The sequence below is a fragment of the Panicum virgatum genome, chromosome 1N (genome assembly GCF_016808335.1).
Source record: "Panicum virgatum strain AP13 chromosome 1N, P.virgatum_v5, whole genome shotgun sequence".
NCBI lineage: Eukaryota > Viridiplantae > Streptophyta > Magnoliopsida > Poales > Poaceae > Panicum > Panicum virgatum.
The window spans coordinates 59,247,083-59,267,244 of NC_053145.1; the positions used below are offsets into that span (position 1 = coordinate 59,247,083).

A 20,162-nucleotide genomic window follows, 5' to 3' on the forward strand; every position below is an offset into this window, starting at 1 on the left:
CTCGCGATTGACAAGAATCACTCGTCTTCTATCGAGAATTATTAGCATAGCATTTCTATCGTCCTATACATACTAGTACAACTCAAGGAAACATAGGGATCATGCAACTAGGGTTCCAAATAATTCCTAAACCTAATGCACAAGTAATATATATATATATATATATATGTGTGTGTGTGTGTGTGTCATAATTTAAAATAATAGAATGTGCACCGGGGCTTACCTTGCGTCTGCTGCTCAGTACTGGGGTGAGTTGGGCCTTGGGCCGACTCCCCACGATCCTCCTGCTGCGGGGTTTGCCCCTGCGGCCCCGCAACCACCTCGTATACCAACTCCTCTGCCGCGGCTGCTACACATGTGCATATGCATATGACATGAGAATGTATACATGATTTGTTTAAAAAATTACAAGTAACCGATAGCCAAATTAAATTCTAGCTATTTGCACCAACTAACCTTAATGGAATCCTCTCAGCTCTGCTAGCACCGGTCAGACCGGTCCTAGATACTCAACCACGCCACCGGTCAGACCGGTCCTAGATACTCAACCACGCCACCGGTCACTCCAAAACAACAATGGCAATGGCGAGTAGGTTGCAGTTTCCGCAGACATTACCGTGATGGCAGCTGCTGACGATGCTGTTTGTGTTCTAGTTTCTCCTTCCAATCAAACCAATGTAAGCAAATCCTATTTTCTTAATCTACGAACCCTAAATTATCTTGTCTCGTAATAGCATAGAATTTTTTGATAAGATTGCACCAAATCCCTGTAGGGAACCAATGCAAAGCCTAAAAGAAAGATTGCACTTTTTTCTTTCTACAAAAATGCATATGTAGAAGAGCAAAATGATAATGATATGGCTGATCAAAATTCTCAATTAGAAGAAAATGAATTAGAAGAAGGGCTAGCTCCAGCTCCACCTAAAGTTCAGAGATCAAATTCGGATGCTAGTGTTCTAATTGTAGAACGTGACCTGGTTTACGTAGTCAAATTTGGGACTATCATCTTGATGGACAAGATCAAGCTCGCAGAATATACATCATGAATGGCATGTTCCAATTTAAGGATAAGTACCCATATTCTGGTCCCGAGTCACGTTGCTTTCAATCACATTTGTTCAAAGAGTTTCCTTGGTTAGAACACTCTCCTTCAAAATATGTTTCATTTTGCTTTCCTTGCTATTTATTTTCTAATAAATCATCAAGAAGGGTAGGATTAGATGTGTTTACAATGAAGGGTTTCAATTCTTAAAAAAGGTGAAAGGAAAGGATTATGCATTCATATCTCACATGGGAAAAGATAGTAACTCTACTCATAGTTATAATGTCACATGCTATAATAATTTGAAAAATCAACCAAGCGGGCGGCTTAAAAAGGCGGTGGTGAAGAGATCAACTGAAGATGTCAAGCGGAATAGACTTCGACAAGTAACAATTAACAATGTCCGGTGTTTAGCATTCCAAGCTTGTGCTTTCCGTGGGCATGATGAATCTAAGGATTCAAAGAATTAAAGCAATTTTCTTGAGATGGTAAAACTTCTAGTTCAATATGATGATGAAGTCAAGGCAATTGTTCTAGATAATGCTCCATGTAATGCAAAGTATACCTCACCACTTATTCAGAATTTTTTTTGATAGTATGGCTTCGAAAACTTAAAAGTATAATTTTTCAACTAAAGAAGAGCAATGGATACCCTAAGGGCACCCATTTGCACCTCTACCGCAAGGGGTTCCACGACAAGACCCTTATCAGAACGGTCATGCTCGTGCACTTTGAGAATGGGGAGTGCAACACCGGCGGCGACTACGTCCGCGCTCGTCCGTTCCAGCGCGGTGAGCGCGACCGGGACACCGTTGTGGCGGAGTTCCACGCGGTGCAGGGGGACACCAACGAACCCCATACCTTTCCCTCTCGTCATCAGGCAGGAGGTGCACGGAGTTGCCTGTGCGCCCGGGGTCTACTGATTTTTTTTTTCCTGCGCCCGGGGTCCACTTGATTTTCGCCCAACGAGAAGGCGTGACGAGAATGGCTAGTGGTCTGATGATGGTTGTCTTTCGGGTGCACGCAGGTTGACGCACTCAGGGAAGCGGCGGCGGCGTCGCAGCAGAACGGAGCGGAGCTGCAGCTGTTGGACATCACGCAGGTTCTGTAAATTGATTTTTTTTTCAATGTCCAGGTCAAAGTAAATTCACATTGCTAGTCCAGGCTGTGCAAAACTGCCAATCAGTTCGTCGAAAAAATAAAATAAAATTGCCAATCATGCCGCGGTCCGTGGCAGCAGCCAGCAGGGTTTTCGTAAAGGAAACTAAGAAATGGCAGTCCTGTAACACACACTTGATGTTTGACCTCCACCTCCACAGCCAACCGGCAATACAAACGCAAGCTGCACTGCGCACCCTGCATTTTCTTCGTTCCTCCATTCCCTGTCCCCTAAGCAATAATTCTAGTTGGGAAGGATCCAAACAGAGCTTATCACTCTTTCGCTACAAGGCTTGTCCCTTATACGCTTCATTCGGCAGGTCATGGATCCGCGTGGGCTACGGGCCTCTTCATGACCTTTGTTCCACAAGTGAAAGAAATTTTCATATCGAGCAAAAAGTGTATTTGACACCGTGAAAATTGTGGCATTCCCCATCCAGACCACGCCTTGGATCGGTGTATAACCTAGGCGAAGTGGCGAACGGCCGAGCGGGGCTGTTTTTTTTTTTAAAAAGAAAAATTTTATTAATTTCAAGCACAATACATCAACGTGATACATGATCTTGAAATTTTTCCGACCTCTGCATAAACAGCACACAGTCTAAAAGAGTTTGACAAAGACCTTCCACACTAACGACTGTTAATTCTAAGACTAGACCGCCACCCATGTGACCGGGTAAAAAAATCCTTAGCCACCTGTGCCAAGAAACGAGATGCCGCTACAAATTTGTCCTGCAATGTATGCTTCTGAAGGATAGCCCACGAACGGAGCCAGTGCGTAGTTGAGTAGATAACCTGCAAAAAAAATATTTTTTATTATCAAACACCACAGCATTTCTGCATAGTCAAACAGACCAACACAAGGCTGTCGCGCCCAGAAATACTAGTGGCTTATATTCTTTAGGAATTTCACTGAGCCAGCTCCCAATCATACTAGACAAATTATGAGGTTTTGGTATGCCCCAGGCCGCATAGGCCGAAGCCCATACCATCCTCGTGAATCGGTAATCGAAAAACAGATATTGTATGTTTCATTTTCATGACAGAAACAACTCTATTGGTTCTCTTGCCAATTCCATTTTAAAAGATTATCCTTTGTAAGAATAACATCTCGTCTAAGATACCAGAGGAATATTTTTATCTTGAGTGGGGCTTTTAATTTACATATTCTCTTGTTTAGGTTAGGAGTGTTCAGATTAATTAATCCCAAATAATGTGATTTTACAAAAAAAATACCTGTCTGGTCTAATTTCTATTTGAAGTCATCCCTTTCTTGGCTTAGATCGATAGTTGATAGACGTGAGACAAGATTGTTCTACATCCTCAACTTGTTGCCAATTAGATCTCTACGCCAGGAGAGATTCGGAACCTGTGTACTTAGTACATCGGCCACCGTATCCTGTTTCTTCCTAACTATATTATAAAGTTGTGGATATTGATCTCGTAAAGGGCTATTTACTAATCAAATGTCTTCCCAGAATCTTACTTGGGATCCACCCTTTATTATGAAGGTTCCTAATCTTAAAAAATCTTGTTTTACCTTCATCAAGATCGTCCAGAAATGTGAATCTTCGCACTTCCATTGGACCTGTACCAACGGTTTAGACCCTGGGTATTTATTGCATAAGATCTACTGCCGTGTATCATCTGTTGTTAACAGACGGTATAGCCACTTACTAAGCAGAGCTATATTTTTTAATTCTAAATTGTGAATTTCTAGTCCCCTTGATTCTTAGGTTGACATAGGATGTCCCATCTTGCTGGCCGATACTTTCTTTTATACTCGTCATTTTGTCAAAAGAATCAGATCGAAAACAATCCAATTTTTTACGAACTCTTTTGGATTTGTAGGCTTCGGGGGGCGGGGGGCATGCATATGTACACACACGCGTATTGGTTTTTTTGTTCACTCACGCGCATTGGCTGCATTGCTCCCTGGGACGCTGTGCAGCCTGCACAACCAGAGACGAATCTCATTTGCGTTTCCCACTATGCAAGCCGTTCAGTGCCATTTGCACAACCAGAGCTTGGCTTAACTTACCTATTCATGCTACCAGTGGCGGATGCAGGATTGGAGGCAAGGGGGGCTGAAACAATAGAGATGTTGATTTGTGTGAAAATTTAATGGTGATTTGGAGGTCTTGCTACAGTATTTTACGTGTAATTAGGGGAGCTTAGGGGGGGCTTGAGCCCCCCTAGCCCCCCTCCTGTATCCGCCCCTGCATGCTACCAAACATCCAAACCTGCACTATACAAAGCCTGGATAGGCTCTTATGCAGTCTACCAGTCACAACCTATATTTTCGAAGCAATCCAAGGCAAGGTTTGCATACCTTAGAGATTTTAATTTCTCGCAAGATAATTATATTTTCAATTCCTTGACCTTAAATAAACTAGGCGTACAACTCGCGCATTTGCGCGGTTAGTATTCAAAATTCAAAAATTTCTCGCTGTATCCTTACTTAAAGGTTATACTATTTTTTTACCATACATCACCATGTTTATTATCATAAATTACGTCTTATTATTGGTTAAAATAATTCAAATATGATCTACATGTAATAACAATTTGATTTGATGAGCTTTAATAATATTATGCATATAATTATTCTTATTTTCGTTTTATTTTGATTGATTGTTGTAAGCTTTAGTTTTTATTAATAGTATATGTTTGTAACTGATACATAGCTAATTAGTATTTTATATTTAATTTTTCATAATAGCATTGGTGGGTGATTTTTAATTAGGCACAGGGGTATTTTAGGCTAATTTTTATCATAATGACAGTAGTGGGTAATTTTTACTTTTTTTATTTTTCTCCAATTAACGTGGGAATTTTTAGGCTTTGAGGGCGAACGTGGAAAAAGATAACCAGGAAAGGGAAATCCTTATTACCACCACTAAAAGATGATAAAAACTGTCACGGCCTTGGAAAAAGAGACTATAAACTTGTATCCTCAGTGATCATGAAAGAGTCACGTCATATATGGTACATGACAACATAAGAAGGCGCACAGTTAAATAGGCTGCTCCATTGTTATTAGTGATTTGCAAGTAGTGTTGGAATGGTACGGCAGAGGGCGGACAGCCCATACATGCACCAGGTCCAACTAGTTCTCCATGTACCCAGTGTGACCATAGCCGTGCCCGGCCGGCGTCGGCGCGTACGCCGACGAGGAGATCCCCTCGCCATCGTGTTCTCCACGCGGGGGAGGCACCATCGATCTCAGGTGCTGCATCTCCTCATCAGAAAAGCATGGCACGCCGGGGGGCGTGACGGGCGCCGCCGCAGCTGTAGCAGCAACGGCAGGAGCGCGCTGTAACACTCCGTGTGTTAATTATCTTAATTAGGATTAATTGGGAGCTTAACTAGATCATTGGTTCAAAGTCGGGTAGTTGAAATGAGTGTGCACCTTTGAAAATTCAGTTAACTCGTGTTTTTCCCCAAACTTTGGTCCCATTTATCTCCTATTCCGTGAATCATTTCACCAAAACTTCTATACAAGAAGTGTAGCCCTACAATCCATCTTTAACTTTTGTATTGATCGATTGAAACGTTGCAATATGATTTTGGAAGGAACGAAGGCTCAACTTGCTGTCTTTGCCGGCCATGGACACTGAACTTTGGTTCAGTTCAACCGTGGCAGCAGCAGCAGCTCGCCACGCGGTTGCAGGCGTGTGGCCATCGCCGTGCGCCCAATCGACGAGCAGACCGAGTCCGGCACGTCTCTCCCTCCCTCTCCCGAAGTCTCCAGCACCGCCAGCTCTTTTCCTCTCCCTTCTTTCCGTCTCTACCTCGAGCAGAGTCAACGAGCCGAGCAGAGCCCCGTCGCCGACGCTGCGCCGGCCAGCTCTCGCCGTCCCGCGCCTCAATTCCTCACGCCCCAACCCTCATCGCCTCGCCTCGGAGCTCCTCCGTCCCTTCCCGAGCCCGGCCGCGCCCTATCCCGGCCGGAATCGACACCCCACACCACCAGACTCCATTAAAATTTCGTCGAAACTCAGGCCGCCGTCGAACTCCACCTCCCGGTCACCGTTCCCACCAACCCACGGCTGAAATCGACTCCCCTCGACTCCCTAAAGCTCATACTCTCCTCGTTCTTGCGCGTTCCCGTTGTTTCCGCGCTCGTTCTACAGCCATGCCATCGATGGCATGCTGCTGCTCGTCGCGAGCCGCGCACACGCGCCCCTGCGCCGCACCGCCGAGCACCCCCAGTCCGCCCGGCTTTGTTGAACCCTCCCATGGCCGCCCCATCACCAACCTGTCTCGCCGCAGGCGAGGGCGCCGCCGCCATTGCCGCTCGTGCTGCTGCTCCCGTCGCCGGCCCTCCTCCGGCCACCTCGGCATCAACCAAGATCACCCAGAGGTATCTCTCGTGTCCCTAATACTCCCCCACCCCTCCCTCGTCGCCGGGAAGCATCCCCATCACCGGAATCGTCGTTTCCCCTTGCTGCTCTGCTTCAACTCGCGACTAGGGACTTCGTGCAGCAATTCAAACAACTGCAGGGGGTTTTCTGCAATGTCATAGACTCATAGGAATAGTGTTTCAGGGACCAAATCGCTTGAAACTTTGAAAATCCATAGAAAATAGTAGAAAAATCGTAAAATAGCAATTTAAGATGTTTTGGAATCCTTGTGAGTAGATCTATGCAGTGGAATCATAATATGATGGGTGTTAGTTGAAGATATTTGCTGTAAAAATAGATTTATGCTTGTTAAGGTTTTAATGCTAGTGTTGCTTGTCTTTTTCATAACTGCAGTTATAGTGCTCTAAATGATATGAAATTTTTATGGTAGGCTATTCTTGTGATGTGTGCTCTGTGGTAAAAATTTCAAGTTCATTGAGGGCAGTATGACCGAGTTTTTGATTTAACTTGTTGAATGCTAAGTAAATAGTTTATAAATAATAGAAATGTGTAAAAATGGAAAATATGAGTCCACTGCCCTTGTATGATGTTAGTTTGGTCTAAAAAAATATAATATGGACATGTGTTTACAGAAAATATGAAGTTTTACATTTAACTTGCTCTCACACGATTAAGTGCAATAAAGATTTGTCTGTTTTATAATCAATAAAATATAAAACCTGAGCATGTGAAATTTATGTAGTAGACTCTTAGGAGTATTGGTGATCTACTGTGATTTTGGTAGAATTTATTGTGCACTTTACATGTATGATCATATATATATGCCTATATGTCTTATTATCTAAATAAATTAAGAAAGGCTTTAGATAAATTAATTTGGGGTTGGATGCTATGTTTTCTGGTGATCATAAGTCATGTATGACATGTTAGATGTTGCTCATGCAACTCTTGTTTAAACTTGATATTATTTGCATGTTTGCTAAAGCTAGCTCATGACCTTCATGCTTATGGATGCTCAGTCGTGACCTTGTGTCTGGCTTGCTTGTTCTTTTTGATGCATTGTCTATTGTACCTCTGTGCATTCATACATATGCATCATTGCACCTCATTTAGGTACGATAGATGAACCACGTGAAGGACGTGATATTGGAACCGAACACGAAGACGATGTTTGGTGGACATATCCAGAAGAGGCAAAGAACCAGGAGTACATGCTTGGACCGGAATACTCGCCAAGCGAGTGTCATCTAACTAACACTGACTCAGTGTTAATCCCAGGCAAGCCCCGGAGCATAACTTATTATTTTAACTTATGAAATGTTATATATGTATTTACTTGCTTATGCATTAAGTTTCTAGTCATTGGATGAAACCCTAGTTGCATAATTCCTAGGTTCCATTGGTCGGAATACTAGTATGTTTATGTGGTTATCCTTGCCATGCTAAAATTAGGATTCGGTAGAAGTCGAGTAATGTCCTGTTACTCGCGAGATATAGGATGGCTTTATGATTGATTATGGAATATTGGAATATGGAGGAAAGGAAAAGAATTGGAGACCGGGCGGGGAAAGGTTAGTCCGTCTGTGTCGATTAAGGATCGTTCGTTGTCTGGCCCTGTGATCGAGTTTGAATTGTACTAACTGCATGCCGGGAGTAGGAGGTAGTCGAAACCGGTAAGCCGAGTACTGCCTCATCTCGAAAGTACAGGACTCCAACTCACCTCCTGGGGTAGTCGAGTAGTCGCGGAGAAATGGGGTTGCATATGTTTATTTTTGGTGGTCTCACGTTGAGCTCGGCTGACCATATGATGGTGGGGCGGTCCTGTAGTTCGAGACGGGGAGGGGAATGGTTGGCATGTATAGTCCGACGGGGCAAATACGTGCCGTGTTGGTTAGGTCCACCTTGCAAGGTTAAATCGGATCAATTCGCCGTCAGTCGCTCTCGGATATGGGCACCTTGATCGCAGCACCGCATCGTAGTAATGAGTTGGAATATGAATGATATGTGAGGAGGATTATTTTGAACTGTTATTTAATGCTCCATCATGATTGCTCTAGTTAGGAGGCAAATATTACATGATGGTTACCATACAAAAATCCTGGGTTAAAATATGGAAAATAAGGATCCACTTTTAGTTGCTTTTCTGCAAAATAAACTACCAGCCAAAAAACTTTGCATGTCTAGATATGTGGGCTAAGTATACCCAATAGTCGGGTAAGTCTTGCTGAGTATTAGTATACTCAGGGTTTGTTGTTTACCCTGTTTCAGGTATAAAAGCTAACCAGGATTAACATCGGTGGGCTCGATGTGACATCCTCACGTCTCCGTAGTTATCGTTTTATATCAAGTTATTTCAGTTGGGTTCTAATGAAAATCTTCCTCAGGTCATATTCTCTACCGCTGCTGTCATTTATTTTATGTAAATTCTAAATTTAAAGCTGTTGTGTAAATATTTATGTTGTTATCTATTTTTGTGAAATTATATTATGCTCGTACCGTTTGTGCTCGCCGTCGTGCGAGACTTCTGGTGTGTTTCGATCGGCCTGTGGGTTGGAAACAGGCTGTCAGGTTACACTTAATTAAGCTAATGCGCCTGATGCGTTCAAATGATGGCCATTACGCTTAATTAAGTCGTTTAACTTGGCGGTTCTGTCACAGCTGGTATCAGAGCTGAAATGCACCAGGGAGGGTACTAGCATGATTATTTTTAGTGTTTTCAAAATTAAAAATGAGTTTTAGAAAAATACGTTTCTTATGCTTAAGGGATTATGAGAAATTAGTTCGTAAGCCCTATGTTTATAGTTGTGTTATATCAGGTGGCTCTGTATAATAATAACTAACTTCCAGCACATTCATTTATGTTAAAACTTACTTTCTTGTACAACCTTTATTTAATATTGTATCGACGCACCTACGCTAAGGTAAACAAGGTAAGCATTCTTGGTAGTCCTTAGAATAGTCCACGTGTTTCATACGTGCGCGGGTCCCGTATGATGAGCATACGAGGAGGTGATAAGGCTCCATTCAAATGAGCATGTCGCTATCTGCCGCCTGATATGGAGTGCGGACTTCCCGCCGTGTGATTGCAATCACGGCCAACTCGTAAGGCAATGTTACGAGATGTAAATCTGTCATGCGATTGGCCATGACCGTGTACCTTGGGACACGTGTATCCTTGGGTGTCCCGTAAGGCGATTTGTACGGGAAGTGAATACGTTACCCCGGTAACGTATGAAGCGCTGCCCATTCAGCGTCGAACGTTTGGGTTCCATCTCTATAGTGGATGGTAATGTATGTGTGAATATGTGGGAAACTGTATATGCGTTACCCGTGTGGCGTAGGACACATGGGGGCCGTTCGTGTGTGCTGGCACGAAGGGTCCAGAAATGTATATTTATGTCTCTTTATATCTTGTGTTTGTCTGCAGGTACACTAACCACGTTACGTAAGCTTTGAACGTAAGAACGACTAGTATATATAGGGAGAGTACATATTTGTACCACCGGTTGTCCCCGTATGCCTAGTATTGGCAATTGTTTGGGTGAGGAACGAATAGAACGTGCATGCATCATCTCATCTTTGGTTGGTTTGATCACCTTGCTTGTTACATTGTTTTACTAAAATGTGTTGTTTTTACCTAAATGTCTGCCTAGGTTTTGTGTTGTAGTAGTGGTGCCAATATAATCTGCTAGCCTAACCTTGGTTGAGAAAATCTTTTGTAAATCGAGTGGGTTGGATCGTGTCTGAACCTTATCGTTGATCTTAGCTTGTAATTCCAATCAAACCCTTGATCCTTGCCTTGAATCTGTTTTGGCAGAAGCATTGTGCTTTTTCCTGTGATAGCTAAGCCTTGATGTTTGTCAGAAAAACCCTTGAATCCATCGTTCAATGAACATTCTATTCTGTCTTGATGTTGTACCCTATATTGCTGGCTATTGTGGTTCCGACCTCTGAAAACTTGTACCTTCATTCTTGCTCAGATATTCTTGGATAAATGAAAAAAAATCCATGATAATATCCCTTTTTGAATATAGTCATCGTAACTGTCATGCATCACATCATTCCAGTGCATGGTGTCGCATCATTGTCGGGACTCCATAGACTGACTAACGGGAATGCGTTCGAGTGTAACATCATGGGTTGTCTTGGGTTCCCTCTAACCTATCTTGCCTCTTCTGGCCTGTTGGGTTGCTACTCTTGATTTCTCTTGTGCTGTTGTTTAGTTGCATGACCCTGATGCCGCGACGGAACCTAGGGCCTCATGTGTGTTGCAGCCACATGATGGAGCCACTAGGAGCGCGCTGGTGTCTCGGTATATGTGACATATCTCACCTCAATCCATTCTTGTGCAACCCTTACTAGTGTCCTAACTTCTAATACTTACTCAAGGGTATAGGGTTAACGCGAGTTTAGTCACGAGGGAACAGTCATAAGACGTGTGTTGCATTGTGTGCATCGCAAACTCATGTGTGTATGCATCATATTTTATGCATCTCATACATGCATACATCAAGAGCATCATCATTTTTGCATCATGGTGTATGCATCATTGGGCCAGCATCATGGCAAATGCATCGTGTCATATGCACCATTTCATTTGCACATGGAACACTCCATCCTCGTGTTGCACCATCATTGCAATCATCCATCTCTAGGGTGCATCATTATCATGGCTATCGAGCATTTGCACTCTGAGTTGGAATATATTTTGTCATTATTCCTTGATTGCATCGGCATAAATGGGCATGTTTTGCAACTAGCATCGTGCAAATCAATCAGATAATAAATTCTGAGTAAGGATGTTCCAGAAGATCTTTTTCAACCAATCTTCCTTGTTATCCTCACTTGTTCTCCCAAGCCTTATGCTGAATCTCACCGATATCTGTTTTCTTCGTGTTGTGATTTCAACTCGATGAGAACATGATCACTTCGTCTCATCACCATATCCTTGATTTGTTAACCTTTTCCCTGCTGGATCAAGAAGCTTTACGAGACTTCACCAACCGTTCTAGTTGAAGAGCCGTGTACGAATCGAGTTTGGTGTTTTCTTAAAAGCATTGTCGTTAACAAGAGCCGTCCCTGGCTGCATGCAAAGAGGAACTTCCTATCGCCTTAGTGGTGAAATCCTAAATCTGAAATGCGTGTCTAATCTTTTGAGTTCCATAAATGACCCTGATCAAGGTTTGGCGTTAGAAAATCTTAAACGCAGTGCTAGTTATGGTTGTTTGTGTTGCAAAAATCCAAGATCTATGCATCCTGTAGACATTTTTGTGGACCCGCTTACCCTAGCCAAGTTTCACCAAGTGCTTGTCTATGTCTGTGGTATGATCATGTGCCTGATGGTCAAAAGCCATACCTACAATCATGGTGGAACCTCTCTGACACTTATCTTAAAGATGATCTAGTGCAATGCTAATCTATTTTTCTACCTTGGCGTCAGAATCGTTCCCTTGCGAATCATACCATTGTTTTATCAACCAAATCTATGGATGATATCTCTATTTTCTTATATGTGTCCTGCTTGTTTCATCTCTACTTTCCTCAGGCATCTGAATGGTTATTGGGCTTGATCTCATGTTGCTGTCCAACCGGACCCAAATGGCATGTTGATCGTTAATCAGATAATTTCGTCGATGGACGCAAGCTGTATGTGAAGCTTAAGCCAGAGTTTTATTTCCTGCAGTCTGTGGCAGCTAATCTCTGTTGCTCTCATGTTATGCCTCTATTTTTTTTAGATCACTTCTTGCTACCCCTCATTCTCATAATGCTCATCCATGCATGCTCCATCTGTGCAACAAGGGAATTCTCATCAGTGGTATCCTCAGTAATGGTGTAATGATTAAGGACTGACGGTGACGCGATGAAACCAAGAGCCTTCTCTGAGTGATCGACACATGGTTGTGCTACTCGACACACACTAGGATTGAGGTTGCTAATTATGATCCCTTGTACAACTATGTCGGTGTGTTATCTCCTCATGGGCATTCCCCGCATCTATCGTTCGCTGTTCTGCCTAGAAATCTCTATACCAGACCTAAATCTAGTGAGTCTTTCTTCCGAAGTTACCAAAGGGATGATCTTGAAAGAACTACTAATGGACGAAAATGTTAGAAAACTGCAAGAGGTGGTAGACAAGGGATCCTAGTTAATCTGCCGAGATGATCAAGCTACCTATGCCATTGCAGTTGGAACGAGAGGACATGCAACACTTGAAATCGGACAAGTCACCAATCGGATAAAATCGTGGGAGATATCATGTTTCTCATACCTTGCTTCTTAAACTTTCTATAAATTCTTAATCCTTATCCGAAACGGCTCCTACCATCAACAGTGACCTTCTCGCTCCTGCCATCAACTCTGATTTTCTCTGGAGTAAGTGTTTTCTACCGCTTTTGAGGATTAGTCTGCTCCTCTCTCCTTGGAAGTCTTTCATTCTGAATCTCGGGACGAGATTCTTTTAAGGGGGTAGGATTGTAACACCCCGTGTGTTAATTACCTTAATTAGGATTAATTGGGAGCTTAACTTGATCATTGGTTCAAAGTCAGGTAGTTGAAATGAGTGTGCACCTTTGAAAATTCAGTTAACTCGTGTTTTTCCCCAAACTTTGGTCCCATTTATCTCCTATTCCGTGAATCATTTCACCAAAACTTCTATACAAGAAGTGTAGCCCTACAATCCATCTTTAACTTTTGTATTGATCGATTGAAACGTTGCAATATGATTTTGGAAGGAACGAAGGCTCAACTTGCTGTCTTTGCCGGCCATGGACACTGAACTTTGGTTCAGTTCAACCGTGGCAGCAGCAGCAGCTCGCCACGCGGTTGCAGGCGTGTGGCCATCGCCGTGCGCCCAATCGACGAGCAGACCGAGTCCGGCACGTCTCTCCCTCCCTCTCCCGAAGTCTCCAGCACCGCCAGCTCTTTTCCTCTCCCTTCTTTCCGTAGTGTTGGCATGCTCGTTCTACAGCCATGCCATCGATGGCATGCTGCTGCTCGTCGCGAGCCGCGCACACGCGCCCCTGCGCCGCACCGCCGAGCACCCCCAGTCCGCCCGGCTTTGTTGAACCCTCCCATGGCCGCCCCATCACCAACCTGTCTCGCCGCAGGCGAGGGCGCCGCCGCCATTGCCGCTCGTGCTGCTGCTCCCGTCGCCGGCCCTCCTCCGGCCACCTCGGCATCAACCAAGACCACCCAGAGGTAGCTCTCGTGTCCCTCATACTCCCCCACCCCTCCCTCGTCGCCGGGAAGCATCCCCATCACCGGAATCGTCGTTTCCCCTTGCTGCTCTGCTTCAACTCGCGACTAGGGACTTCGTGCAGCAATTCAAACAACTGCAGGGGGTTTTTTGCAATGTCATAGACTCATAGGAATAGTGTTTCAGGGACCAAATCGCTTGAAATTTTGAAAATCCATAGAAAATAGTAGAAAAATCGTAAAATAGCAATTTAAGATGTTTTGGAATCCTTGTGAGTAGATCTATGCAGTGGAATCATAATATGATGGGTGTTAGTTGAAGATATTTGCTGTAAAAATAGATTTATGCTTGTTAAGGTTTTAATGCTAGTGTTGCTTGTCTTTTTCATAACTGTAGTTATAGTGCTCTAAATGATATGAAATTTTTATGGTAGGCTATTCTTGTGATGTGTGCTCTGTGATAAAAATTTCAAGTTCATTGAGGGCAGTATGACCGAGTTTTTGATTTAACTTGTTGAATGCTAAGTAAATAGTTTATAAATAATAGAAATGTGTAAAAATGGAAAATATGAGGCCACTGCCCTTGTATGATGTTAGTTTGGTCTAAAAAAATATAATATAGACATGTGTTTACAGAAAATATGAAGTTTTACATTTAACTTGCTCTCACACGATTAAGTGCAATAAAGATTTGTCTGTTTTATAATCAATAAAATATAAAACCTGAGCATGTGAAATTTATGCAGTAGACTATTAGGAGTATTGGTGATCTACTGTGATTTTGGTAGAATTTATTGTGCACTTTACATGTATGATCATATATATATGCCTATATGTCTTATTATCTAAATAAATTAAGAAAGGCTTTAGATAAATTAATTTGGGGTTGGATGCTATGTTTTCTGGTGATCATAAGTCTTGTATGACATGTTAGATGTTGTTCATGCAACTCTTGTTTAAACTTGATATTATTTGCATGTTTGCTAAAGCTAGCTCATGACCTTCATGCTTATGGATGCTCAGTCGTGACCTTGTGTCTGGCTTGCTTGTTCTTTTTGATGCATTGTCTATTGTACCTCTGTGCATTCATACATATGCATCATTGTACCTCATTTAGGTACGATAGATGAACCACGTGAAGGACGTGATATTGGAACCGAACACGAAGACGATGTTTGGTGGACATATCCAGAAGAGGCAAAGAACCAGGAGTACATGCTTGGACCGGAATACTCGCCAAGCGAGTGTCATCTAACTAACACTGACTCAGTGTTAATCCCAGGCAATCCCCGGAGCATAACCTATTATTTTAACTTATGAAATGTTATATATGTATTTACTTGCTTATGCATTACGTTTCTAGGCATTGGATGAAACCCTAGTTGCATAATTCCTAGGTTCCATTGGTCGGAATACTAGTATGTTTATGTGGTTATCCTTGCCATGCTAAAATTAGGATTCGGTAGAAGTCGAGTAATGTCCTGTTACTCGCGAGATATAGGATGGCTTTATGATTGATTATGGAATATTGGAATATGGAGGAAAGGAAAAGAATTGGAGACCGGGCGGGGAAAGGTTAGTCCGTCTGTGTCGATTAAGGACCGTTCGTTGTCTGGCCCTGTGATCGAGTTTGAATTGTACTAACTGCATGCCGGGAGTAGGAGGTAGTCGAAACCGGTAAGCCGAGTACTGCCTCATCTCGAAAGTACAGGACTCCAACTCACCTCCTGGGGTAGTCGAGTAGTCGCGGAGAAATGGGGTTGCATATGTTTATTTTTGGTGGTCTCACGTTGAGCTCGGCTGACCATATGATGGTGGGGCGGTCCTGTAGTTCGAGACGGGGAGGGGAATGGTTGGCATGTATAGTCCGACGGGGCAAATACGTGCCGTGTTGGTTAGGTCCACCTTGCAAGGTTAAATCGGATCGATTCGCCGTCAGTCGCTCTCGGATATGGGCACCTTGATCGCAGCACCGCATCGTAGTAATGAGTTGGAATATGAATGATATGTGAGGAGGATTATTTTGAACTGTTATTTAATGCTCCATCATGATTGCTCTAGTTAGGAGGCAAATATTACATGATGGTTACCATACAAAAATCCTGGGCTAAAAATATGGAAAATAAGGATCCACTTTTAGTTGCTTTTCTGCAAAATAAACTACCAGCCAAAAAGTTTTGCATGTCTAGATATGTGGGCTAAGTATACCCAATAGTCGGGTAAGTCCTGCTGAGTATTAGTATACTCAGGGTTTGTTGTTTACCCTGTTTCAGGTATAAAAGCTAACCAGGATTAACATCGGTGGGCTCGATGTGACATCCTCACGTCTCCGTAGTTATCGTTTTATATCAAGTTATTTCAGTTGGGTTCTGATGAAAATCTTTCTCAGGTCATATTCTCTTCCGCTGCTGTCATTTATTTTATGTAAATTCTAAATTTAAAGCTGTTGTGTAAATATTTATGTTATTATCTATTTTTGTGAAATTATATTATGCTCGTACCGTCTGTGCTCGCCGTCGCACGAGACTTCTGGTGTGTTTCGATCGGTCTGTGGATTGAAAACAGGCTGTCAGATTACACTTAATTAAGCTAATGCGTCTGATGCGTTCAAATGATGGTCATTACGCTTAATTAAACCGTTTAACTTGGCGATTCTGTCGTACGCGCGTCACGAACCCGCCGTAGCCGGCAGCGATGTTGTGGTGCTCGCGGTAGCGGCGGATGTATGTGCTCATGGGCTCGACGTAGTCGTCGAACCCAAGCGTCTGGAACGCGCAGGTGAAGTCCTAGGGCGAGATGATGCGGCGGTGCTGCGCCTGGGCCTTCTCGGACGCCTCGCCGGCGACGAAGCCGACGAATTCGACGGTGCAGTCGTGGGTGAGGTGCTTGGCGCGCGCGGAGACCTTGACGCCCTTGGGGATCACCTGCCGCATGAGGCGCACGAGATTGGCCATCGGCAGCCCGGCGGCCGCACTGGCAGTACTGCCTCCCTCCCCGCCCGGCGAGGCGCAGTCGTCAGCCGGCGCGACCTTCGTCTTCTCGGTGTCACGGACGCCCTTCTTCGCACCTGGATGGACTCACGACACAAAACAAGAAAAAAAAAGTTGTCAGTTTCAGCGCTGTTTTTTTGCAGCCATCAAGAACACGACCTCTCCCACTTGCATACCGCCGCGCTTTGCCTTGCGGCCCATCCTCTCGATCTTGTGCAACTTTGTGGTGACTGCAGAGCTGAGTGCCTTGTCCATGGGGTCATATCCTCCCGATCGATTTATAGTGGGCGCGCCGGCCGGGTTCAGTTTCTGCTACGGGATAGGGGCTGCTGTTGCTTGGTCACACCGTCCGACTCACACGCAGGCGCGCGCGGACGCGGGGACGAAGCCACACGTCGGGCGGTGGCGCCGTGTCGCGGGGCTGCGGGGGCCAGGTTGCAGCTTCGGCGAGTCTTCCTGATGCACGGATGCGCACAAGACCTTGCCCGGCTCTCTCTCTCTGGCCCTGGGCGCGAGGCCTGCGTCGTGGTTGCTCCCCTACGGAGAGGTGCCGTACCGAACAATACTAGCCAAAACATCCGATCGCGTTTCAGATCTGAGCTGGCTCGCTTTTTCCTAGCAGTGCTACTACTAGTCTCTAGACTTGATCTGGAAAAAAAATCAGTGGCCTAAACTAGTCTCTAGACTTGATCTTTAGAATGCCCATACTATTAGCATTGAGACTAATAGCATATCTACTTGTTTAGGCCAATAAATTTGTCTGCATGCGTGCTAGCTATGAGATCAAGTCTCAGGGAAAACTGAAGAGAGCAGAATTTTCATCTGCTACTAACATAATTTGAAACAAAAAAAATAACATCATTTGAAATACTTAATGGGCTTATCCACCTTCGTAGGATGGATTATTCTATCCTAATGGGCCCATCCAGTGTTCAAAGGGCCAACAAAAAAGGCAAGCTATCACATAACTTGGGCCAGCCACGAGTAGGGGTGGTAAAGGGCACAACATTTTGAACTAGAAAATCTAAGGATCGGGCCCTAAAAGGACCGGGCTCTAAACATATGTATTTTTGAACTAAAAATTTTAAGGGCTTTATTGGACTGTGAAGAGACCATTAGGGCCATGGCCCATTACCACCCCTAGCCACGAGCCGAGCCGCGTGACCGGAATCACCCACTCACCCACCGTTGGCAACAAAACTGCACCCACAATCCCACACTACAGATGCCGAGTCAATCAGTACCAGCTCAATGAACCCGGATACAAGTAATCATGGTAACCTTAGATCGGATAGAAAGCTGTAGCAGCAGCAAGCAAAAGCTAAAGCCGCTGGCTGCATCACGGGTCCCTTTAGTTTTAGTACGTACCCAACCTTCCAAAAAAACACCCCGGTAACATGGCCAATTGGTCACCTCACCTGCACAGCTCAGCTCAGCTTGCAGAAACCCCTTTGCTGCTCCTCGGCTTTGTCTTTACCACTAGCACTTGAACAGGGCCGCACCGCTTCTTTCATCGACAGAGAGTATGTGCCCTGCCTACCGTGCAGTACTCTGCAGCTCCTTCATCAAGTTTTTACAGGATCCTAAACGTATCAGTCAAGCAAAACGCAATCGCTGGGGGGCGGGGGCTCTATGCAACGCAGTTGCAGTCTTGCAGATCTTCGTGCTCAACCTGGCTGCAAAAGCAGGAAATTCTCGGCCGCTCTTTGCCTTTTCAGTTTCATGTTTCAACAACTACTTCACGTCAGATTTTGGTTCCGGCCAGTTTAGTGTGACAAAAAGCAAGCAAAATTGCACAGAGAAAAGGCCGTGGAGCCTCGGCGTGATTTTATATCTTGCATGTTCGTGCTCAGTCTTAGTGTGAGAAAAAAGCAAGCAAAATTGCAAATTCCAAACCAGAAATCTGCAAGAGATAACTTCTGCTGACCACTGATCACTTAACTGAAAAAGGATAACAAGCAGGCCCCAATGAAACTAACACAGAGTCCACGAAAACTCAAGCAGAGAGATGGTTCACGGTTCACACAAGCACACACAACCTAGCAGTAACAATCGACGGTGAACCAAGAATCCATCAGGCGACCCCTCAGCCAGACGCGAACGCGGCCAGCAGAGTAGTGAGCACGAGCGCCGATGCGACCCATCCTCGCCGTGGCCAGCCCGGAGCCGAGCCGCTCGTCTGCCGACCATCTCCGCCATCCTTCCTTCCCGAACGCCCATCGGTCTCGGACGGGCCGAGATCCGGTGGCGACGACGCGTTGAAGGGCACCAGCACCGCGTCGATCATGTACACGGCGACGGGGTCCGCGTCCGCGAGCGTGCGGGTGACCCTTGCCGCGTTGTGCGTCGCGGACACCAGGGTCACCTTGCCGCCGACGCTGTGCACCGCGACGCCGACCGTGGTGCCGGCGTCGTCCGAGGCCAGCGTGGCCAGGTCGTCGTGGCCCGCCCTGAGCGCCTGCGGGGAGTAGTGCCCCAGCGCGCCGTGGTACAGCACCACCGCGAGCCGGGCGTCGGCGCGGAGCTCCTTGAACGCCGGCTCGAACGCCTCCACCGCCTTGTCCGCCGGGCAGAAGAACGTGAGGCCGTCGCGGGTGTGCTTGTCGAACGCCGCGGACGCGCCGGCCGTGGCGGCGATGAGGCCGGCGAAGCGCCCGCACCCGTTCTTGGACATGACATCCGAGACGTCGAGCCTGCTTGTTGACTCGGGCGACGACGAGGGCGCCTCGGCCGCCGGGGACGACATCACACCGCTCACCTGCAGCACCGCTATGCTGTACGGCGCCTGGTGCACGGACTTGACGTAGAACACGGCGGTGCCCCGCGCGTCGCCGGCGTCCTGGGGCGCGAAGGCCACGCGCCCGCCCCGGCGGTCGGCGATCTCCACCATGCCGGCGCTCCCGGGCGCGTCGCCCGAGGCCTGGAACAGGGTGGACACGTCCGCGGAGCCGCCGGGGAGGCCGTGCAGCTTGGCGTCGTCGTAGTAGTCGACGAGGACGTGGAGGGAGAGCACGTGCCGCAGCGTCCCGCGCGGGAGGCCGCGCGCCTTCAGCGGCGCCATGTGCGCGTCGTCCACGGCGAGGACCGTGATGGTGTCCCGGCCGTTGATGTCGTCCGCGAGCCCGGTCGCCGTGAGCTCGCGGCTGAACTCGGAGAGGTCGCGGTGCCCGGAGAGGATGGCGGTGATGTTGTGCGCGGCGCGGCACGCCGGCGCGGAAGTGGCCACCAGGACGACCGCGGTGACGAAGAGGGCGAGGACGGAGCGACCGCCGACGAGCGGCATTGTGGGGCCTTTTTGGTTTCTCTGAGGAGAGCAGGCGGTGTTGAGTGTTTCGCAGAGGCACGAGCTGCCCGTGGTTTTATGGGAGCGAAGTGGCTGCGAAATGGGCGCGACGGCGTCGCGTTGTCTTG

General features: G+C 46.0%; 1 protein-coding gene, 2 long non-coding RNA genes and 1 pseudogene across 3 annotated transcripts; 2 read left to right on the forward strand and 2 right to left on the reverse strand.

Moving 5' to 3' along the window:
* The first annotated feature begins 5,542 nt into the window (after window positions 1-5,542).
* Window positions 5,543-8,103, forward strand: LOC120657096. The gene is made up of 2 exons (XR_005668083.1): window positions 5,543-6,566; window positions 7,681-8,103. It is a non-coding gene; the product is annotated as an uncharacterized LOC120657096 (long non-coding RNA).
* Window positions 8,104-13,510: 5,407 nt separating this feature from the next.
* Window positions 13,511-15,301, forward strand: LOC120657095. Its single transcript, XR_005668082.1, has 2 exons — window positions 13,511-13,764; window positions 14,879-15,301. It is a non-coding gene; the product is annotated as an uncharacterized LOC120657095 (long non-coding RNA).
* Window positions 15,302-16,218: 917 nt separating this feature from the next.
* Window positions 16,219-17,006, reverse strand: LOC120653731 (annotated as a pseudogene).
* Window positions 17,007-18,549: 1,543 nt separating this feature from the next.
* Window positions 18,550-20,162, reverse strand: LOC120657097 (fasciclin-like arabinogalactan protein 1). The gene has a single exon (XM_039935348.1). The coding sequence runs from the start codon at window positions 20,032-20,034 to the stop codon at window positions 18,838-18,840; it is 1,197 nt and encodes a 398-aa protein (XP_039791282.1). The 5' UTR covers window positions 20,035-20,162; the 3' UTR covers window positions 18,550-18,837.

Coding starts and splice junctions, on each gene's coding strand:
- LOC120657097 (XM_039935348.1), bottom strand. CDS start 20,034: ATGCCGCTCGTCGGCGGTCGCTCCGTCCTCGCCCTCTTCGTCACCGCG.